Source organism: Misgurnus anguillicaudatus, chromosome 21, assembly GCF_027580225.2.
Source record: "Misgurnus anguillicaudatus chromosome 21, ASM2758022v2, whole genome shotgun sequence".
NCBI lineage: Eukaryota > Metazoa > Chordata > Actinopteri > Cypriniformes > Cobitidae > Misgurnus > Misgurnus anguillicaudatus.
The window spans coordinates 10,934,235-10,942,383 of record NC_073357.2 but is presented as its reverse complement, the minus strand read 5'-3'; the positions used below and the strand labels follow the sequence as shown (position 1 = coordinate 10,942,383).

Genomic DNA, 8,149 nt, shown 5'->3' with positions numbered 1-8,149 from the left:
GAAACTGAAGAGAAGAAGTAACAAAATCAAAATTGTTGCAGATAAGAAGGTTGGCGTTGGTAGAAAAAGAAGGTTAAGCAATCAACAAGGAGGTTTTCTGTTACCGCTTTTAAGCATAGCAATACCGTTCATAACCAGTTTGATCACCTCTAAATAAGTATTTGCTGATGGAGTATGCAGAGAAAATGTTTTTAGTACCGCAACACCAGCTGGATAAGTTGAAAACTGCTCCTCCTCGTGAGTCTATTCAACATACCGTGGAAAATGACTTGGACATGACCATAAGAAATATTCTCTACAGGTCTGATCTGGACACATATGAAAAAGCTAAGATGTATACAGGTGTTTTGCAGAGATTTTTAAACCTTTCTAGACAAGCGGACAGGGAGACCAGCACATTCACATTAACTCTTCCACAGCCTGATCACATTGAAAATGAAAACCCTGTTGTGACGGGTCCTGTGAATTCGCCGGATACCTTGTCTAATGTTGTTGATGACATTTTAAAGAATGTTCCACAGAGAAGTGTTAAAAATGTTCGATACATTTTGGATAAATTATCTAAAACTAAGGATATCACATCATGGACTGATTCGGGAGAGTTTGTGTTTAAAGGTAGATTGATTCCTGGATCACACATGCTCGATTTAGTTAGAAGCGTCACAGCCCCTCAAAAGGTCGCTGATGAACGGAGACCTATTGGATGGAACGAGTTTCTGGAGGCATTTGCTATTTTAAATGTACCATTCTCTACTGTGCCTAACCACTATGTCAGACATGTAATTAACTATTTCAAAAACAAGTCTACTTCAGTTATTACAAACTCGTTTAAGAGGAGTAATAAAAGGAAAAAGAGTCATCAGGGTACACCCCCAGAAAAATCTAATTTTTCAGAGGGACATGTATTTTCACCCCCTGGTCTTGACAGAGGTCAATGGCTAAATTTTTAAAAACACTGAGAATGTTTATTGTTGTTGTTATCTGTAATGTTGAATGTCGTAAATAAAACCCACCAATAGATGTAATACTTGTCATTTGTAGTTATTTATTAAGAAAATACAGACATACACATTTCACCTGTTTGTACACACTGAATACATTTGAAAACATTTTCATTACAGTTAGATTGTTTTAATCTTTTCACAAATGTAGACACTTTTTTTTATCATTTTTAATTAAATCATCACTATACATTTTCAGTACATAATCATATTCAAATCCCTTCATGTCATATGGTAAAGAAAAAACACACAATGTTGTCCGCATGTGTCTGATGTAAAATCCTGTACTTGCACATTCGAATGTTGAATCTCCTTAGAATTGAGTTTTAAAAAGTTTTTGATAATTGGTGGCAAACCTTGGTAATCTGGTTTATTGCCAAAACTGTCAAAGAAACATCCTAAACGCTCTTCGTTTATGTAGATGGCTAACCAATGTTGACCGGGAAGTCCAGAAGGATGTGTGTTCAATATAACCATTGATGGTAATTTTTTTAAAGGCTCTTTCGGTAGATAATCACACGGTAGTACTCAGAGAAAATGAATGCTGCAGGAAATCCGGTCCATAACTGATGTAAGCTGTACAGTATTCATTTTTTTGAGTATTAATAGTAGTCAACCAGGACCTGCCGCCGATTTGATATTTCTTTAACACTGTCAAAAGTAGCGTATAAAATTAAATTTACTGTCCGGGGGAGGGGTTGTCTAAAACGGGCTTCCAGTCTAATATTACCACTCTTAATAAGCGAAATGTGCTGCCCGCACTCCTCATCCGGAGTTAGATTGGATGCGTAGAGTGTATAGCCGTGCAGGAATTCTTCTCTATCAATAGATAGTCCCTGATTTTTAAGATGTCTTCCAGAGGCCAGGGCTAACTGATAAAATTCCCTCACTGCAGAACCGCTTCCAAATTCAGGTTGCAACGGTTTTGAAGGAATCTGGACACCATCGGCATAAATGGATAAAAATTCAAGGTCGTAGTTTTTAAATGCAAAGGGGTTTTTATCATACGCCCCCACAAAAGCATCATTATCAACCATCGCTACTACGATAGATTTTGGTAGAGTTCCTAAGAACAAGTTTTCTTGATTGCAGACACGCGATCCTGCAGGTACTGAGAAATGCTTCAGACATACTCTGTCGATAGGGTATTTGGCAGTGGTTGAAAGCAATGCTTGTGCATGCCCCAATCTTACAGCCGGTGATACTGTCACTTTTTTCACAAATAAAGATGCTGACAGGATGTTTAGCTTGTAGGCCGTAGCGTCGCTTCTCAAACAAAATTCATCTTTTCCTCTGGTCATACGAACTTTAATATCAACCCCATTAAGCATCAGTTTCTCTTGAAAGAAAATGTCGCTGTGAACAGGTGAGAGAAGTTCGACCACATTACTGGCGTTGGTGAAGGCTGCCCTCTTTGTTAACCCTCGATTTGCCCCCGCAGGATCCGTTACGTCCATATGCCCCGCGGTGTCTTTGTAGAACAACGCTGCACTGAAGAGTGTTTCAAGAGCATCTTTCCCATAATTGGTAAGACATTCTATTATCCCGCGATAAGGGTATGTAATAGTACTTTGTGATACAAGTCGGTCCCCCAACGATACCTCCACCTGCCCAAAAATCGAACAGCTTGGATAGTTTATAAGGCCCACAGGAGCTCCATCTGCAATATCTGTGCCATCTGGATTTGTGATTTTGAGTCGTAAAAATAACAATGTATTGTTTAGATCCACATAATCCTCCCCCGTTCCGGCAATAAAAAATTCCAGAGGTGTAGAGTCTGAAATCACTGATAATGGAGGTATTTCTATATATGTATTTTTCTCAATAGCCATCTGAGTCAGCGGTACTGTAAACAGATCCAGCTCTGATTTTAAACATTCTTCTGACGTACTGTGTAGTAAAGCCATGGTCTAAAATATTGTCTTTCTTCTTTTTGCTACCGGACACTTTCCCGACTCCTTACGCTTGCGTTTTACAACTGAAGTTTTTTTCAGATGTCGTTTTCTTTTCTTCTACGTCTGGCCACTCCTCCGGGCACCTGGGGGTCTAGACACTCTTTTGCGTGCCATTACCATCAGTCCTGAACCTTCTTGACTATTATTGTTATTGTTAAAAGACTGAGACATTGTATGGCTAACAACATCACTTATTATGTTCTTTGCAGCTGATTTAAGATGTGGTTTAGCTATGTTAAACCCACGTCTTAGTAATGGTATAGCCATTCTAAAGAGTCCGCGAAAAAGGCCTCCCAACCCCGCTCCATACATAACCCCACCCCCTGCATAGCCAGGAAGCCCATTGCCTGCCTGATTCTGATAATAGGCAACGTAACGCATGGGGTCAGTATTATGATTGTTGTAATATGCCATTTTTTCCAAACCCTTTAAAAAAGACGTTTCACGGGTCTAAAATGTAATTTAGCACACACCTTTCCGTAGCTAAAACTTATGTCTTGATTTTGATCGTCTTTCACTTGTATACTTATCTCAGTGATAGAAGATTTATTCACCGGTACGTAATGCGGTCTGTGGTATCTAACATTAATAATCTTGTTGTTCTCACCATCTATATGGACACACCTTAGAAGTGGTACATGATAATCACCAACTGATTGATATTCTATTATATCTGTGTATATATACATAGTGTAGAATCCTCCATTTATATCTGCTTGATGGGGCGCATACGTCACAGATGTGTGACCGATACCATGGTTATCATGAGTTGGAGGGTTTGTCTCTATTGCAATCCCCGGTTTTAACCCTAAAATTACTGCCAACTTTCCGAAAAACTTTAGTGACGTCTTTGGGGGTCCTTTTAGAAACACCTTGTTTTTAACGTGGTCAAATCCAAAACTCACACCCGATGGTAGATTTGCATTGATCTCCCTGATCAAGAAAACAATGTCATCATAATATCCAGATTTTATTCTGTAAAGTACGTTCGATGTCTTTTGATCGCCGTTGATGAAGATCTCAATCTCTTTGCCTTCAGCAGGGTAATCAGTGATATGTTTTATACCATTGTCGAGAATAAAGATAGCATCTTCCTCATTTAATGTATACCATGACGTAGGATACTCAAATTCTATCAAGCCCACCTCCCATTCACCTTTCAGATGCATAGTTCTTGCTAAGCTGGTTGTATAATTAGATATTTTATTTCCGGAATAGGATGCTAACGAAGCATTGCAGGGCAATGTAACATAAAAGCCACCCTCAGTCATGGTAGGTTTTTTACACAAATGTGTGCCGTCTATGCCGGTCCTTTATTTTATTGATGGCTGCACATCAACCAACTCTTTTTCATCGATCCATGATGCAAATTTCGCAGGCCATCCGAGCCATTGTACCAGCAATAATGTTTTGTTTCCTTTCTTCTTCTTGTCTAATATTTTTTCAACTTTAAACGCTTTGTTTTCACTAACAAGTATCTTTTGTAACTCTTCCTCATAAAAAACGCCTTCGATGACATCCCCATCATAATCACACAATCTGTAAACAGGTGGTTCTCTTGGGATACATGCTAATATAGTGAAAAACTCCTGCGTATAGTTTTCCTCATACCCTCTTGCAAAAGGACCTCTAACTTTAGAAATTCTAACTACGTCGCCAACTTTGTATCTAAATATGGGGTTTACACTGTGAGATCGGCTATCACCGTAAAGATTATGTAACACCTCGGATTTGTTTTCTTTGTTTACATCAATCGGCCTCATCTTTATACTTCTATGATAGCTGACGTTGTAGCCACGTGTTATGTCTTGAAGTATATCAATATAGCGCTTTGAGTTTGTAGCCGTTAAATATCTCCACATCCTTCCTCGCAGAGTCCTGTTAAACCTCTCAATTACACTTGATTTTAATTCACTGGATGTTGCAAAATGCGTAATGTTGTACTTCTTCATAAGTTTTTGGAAATGTTTGTTAAAAAATTCCTTCCCCTTATCTGTTTGTATTTTCTCTGGTACACGTCCCTCTTCCAGTATTGATTCAAAGGCTTTAGCAACCTCTACTGCGGACTTGTTTTTTAACACACGTGTCCAAGCATATTTACTAAACAGATCTATACATGTCAGCAGAAAATGATTGTTGTCATTTTCCTTAGCATATGCAGACATATTAACTAGATCAGCCTGAAACTGCATATCGATACCATAGACATACCCTATTCCTTTTGTATTTTAAAGGCGCAGTTTTATGTAGTGTGTAAGCATCTTCGCCAGAGAGCCATTCCCAGGGTTCTTGCAGGTTTCAGCAAGTTAAATTTAAGACCTTTTTAAGACCTTTTAAGACCATTATAAGTAAAATTTAAGACCAACACGACACATTACTAGAAGCATTCAAATGATCTCAGAAATTCTTAAAACGTTCTATTTTTATTGATTCAGTTATAAAATATAAAATGAACGCAGTTTTAAAACAGATAATCAAAATACATGGAAATACATTATGCTTAACTCTATTAGACCGCGAGTGTTGGCGCCGACAAATTTTACCCATAGCCCTTTAGAAAGAGACTTCTGACAATGGAAGCCCAAAAATGGCTCATAGTGAGCCATTGATATACATTGAGTTAGAGGCAAAGAGCTGTGATTTTTCTTAATTAATAGTCAAGAAATGCATTGATTTACAATATTTATACATCACACTAAAATGTGTAAGTAGTATTTTTATAAAATTCTATCAACAATGTTTTTTGACAAATAAAATTCACTAATATTAGATCAGTTAGTATGGTCAGCTGCTGGTTTGTGCCAAGTTTTACACTGCCTCATACAACTTTAAAGCTTTAAAATGCATCACACTGTGTAGTACGTAAGCTTATAGGGGAGGTTTCCCAGACAGGGATAAGAGCTTTCCAAACTTGAAAACAATTTGCACTGACATATCTTAAAATACATCAAAATGCACACAAGTAATGGTTTTAGTAAGGCATGCTTATTCAAACTAGTTATATATGTCATAATTAAACTAAGACCTAGTCCTGGTTTAAGCTAATCCCTGCCTGGGAAACCACCCCATAATGTTTAATGTACAACTGACTGTGTGCTGTGTATATATCTTGTGCCTGTTTATAAATATACAAAGAACAAAAGATCACTTTCAATTATTATTAATCCCTAAAAACATTAATACATGCATTTCATTAATACAAGTTTTTAATAAATTAATGTATTGCATTTAATTGAATACAGAATCACAGAGCCAAAAACACACTCCACCCATACGTTTTATGCACAAATATGCACTATATACTGCCATCAGGTTTAATAGCCTCTCTAATTACACAATAACGGATGAATCTGCATTAAGAAAATGAAATTTACCATTAAAAGGCTGTTTGATATGTGCTGCTAACGTTATCCACTAAGACCGTTTCTCAATCCGAAGGCTGTAGCCTCCGAAGGGTCGCATTTCTTATTTCAGAAAGGGTCTTATTTCAGAATATTAACTTTGAAATTAACTTTAAAATATTGATTATTATTCTTAGTTAATCGTTAATTGTTGTAATATGCTTATGACCAGTGTTGGGCAAGTTACTTCCAAAGTGTAATACATTATATATTACAAATTACTGTCATTTGAAAGTAATTAGTTACATTACAATATTACTGTCTCTGAACTGTAATGAGTTACACTACTTTTGCGTTACTTTTGAGTTACTTTCATCTAAAGAACAGAAGTATGACTAGGCATTATAAAATTTTAAAATGTAGTTTGTTGCTGCTTATAAATCTAGAAGTTATGCGTTGGCCCTCGAGCTTTGAATAGGCAAAGTGAAGACTTATGGCAAAATACAGTAACAATTACTGTCATAATCATAAACATAGACAAATGATCTGGTAAAAGAGCCCACTATAATGCAACCTATAGCCTAATAACATGGTAAGACACGCAACCTCTTTTCATTTCTATTCTTTTGATCACTTTTAATTCAGATTCACAGCACAAACCTGGCATGCACTGGGTTGACACAACTTATCAAAAAGTCCTATTGGAGGATTAGGCCTCAAGAAATACAGCTTATTTCAGTCCAATAGGATTACATGTAGGCTAACATATCATTGCTTAATAAAACAGACAAACAGAGGAGCACTGCTTTTTGCCAAACAATGAATATAGGTTCCCATACAAAGGCTGGTAAAAGCTTTAAACAGTGATGTTTAAATGTACTATTTAGCTAACCATGTTTAAGTCTTCACTAATGTTATGTTGTAGTTTAGGTTGCTGTTTGTAATAAAACTGTAGATAGTATAGGAATAGCCTAGCACTGTAATCATAGCAAAGCTTACCTTGTCATTGCTGGTGTGATATGGATTTTACTGGCAACATGTAAAAGTCTCTTTACTTCTGAGGTCCAAGCAGCACAGGAGACCGATAGAAACTTTCTGTTGCTCTTACTTAGTGCTCTTATTCGCAAAATTATGCGTGTGCGGCGCTACCGGACCTGATTGCGACCACTTTAGTCAATGCTTATAATACAGCCGCGGACTTCCCATATTCGGCTCTTTAAGAAACATCTCTATATTTGACGCGCACCGCGTCCAAATCGCATTTCAAATACAAAGTTAAAGAACTTGTTGCATACAGCACATGGAAATAGACATACGCTGCGTCTCAAACCGCCTACTTCCATACTATATAGTAGGCAAAGAGTACGAGAAGCAGTGCTTTTCGCCCACTATATAGTATGGAAGTATGCGGTTTGGGACGCAGCCATTTACACAGCTTTTTCATGCGCGCATTGGTCAAAAATAACAATTTAAAATAACACGGTCTAATTTTGAAATGCATTGTTGTAACGCGCTCGTTACTAAGACTGTAACGAGTAAAATATTACCAAAATTTTACGAGTAATGCGTTATATTACTGCGTTACAGCAAAAACTAATATAATACTGTAATATATTATATTTTGTAATGCGTTACTCCCAACACTGCTTATGACTTGCGAATGTAATGCTCAGTTAACTTACAATAAACCAGGCGAGTCCGTATGCAGCAGCCTGCCTATGGGAAAGGGCTCTGATCTACCGCTGTTCATTTAACCGTAACTCCTGAAGCATTTGCGCAATCAAAAAGTTTGAATTGTTCCTAAAAGAAAACAATTGCACTTTTTTGAAATATATGGCTAATTACGGTACTT

General features: G+C 37.2%; 1 protein-coding gene across 1 annotated transcript; it reads right to left on the bottom strand.

The window, feature by feature from the left end:
* Positions 1 to 1,603: 1,603 nt before the first annotated feature.
* LOC141352800 (uncharacterized protein F54H12.2-like) lies at positions 1,604 to 2,908 on the bottom strand. Its single transcript, XM_073858810.1, has one exon. It carries the CDS (start codon positions 2,906 to 2,908, stop codon positions 1,604 to 1,606), a length of 1,305 nt encoding a protein of 434 aa, XP_073714911.1.
* Positions 2,909 to 8,149: the final 5,241 nt, after the last annotated feature.

Bases quoted from the DNA above. Each gene is read 5' to 3' on its own strand.
- LOC141352800 (XM_073858810.1), bottom strand. From the start codon at position 2,908: ATGGCTTTACTACACAGTACGTCAGAAGAATGTTTAAAATCAGAGCTG.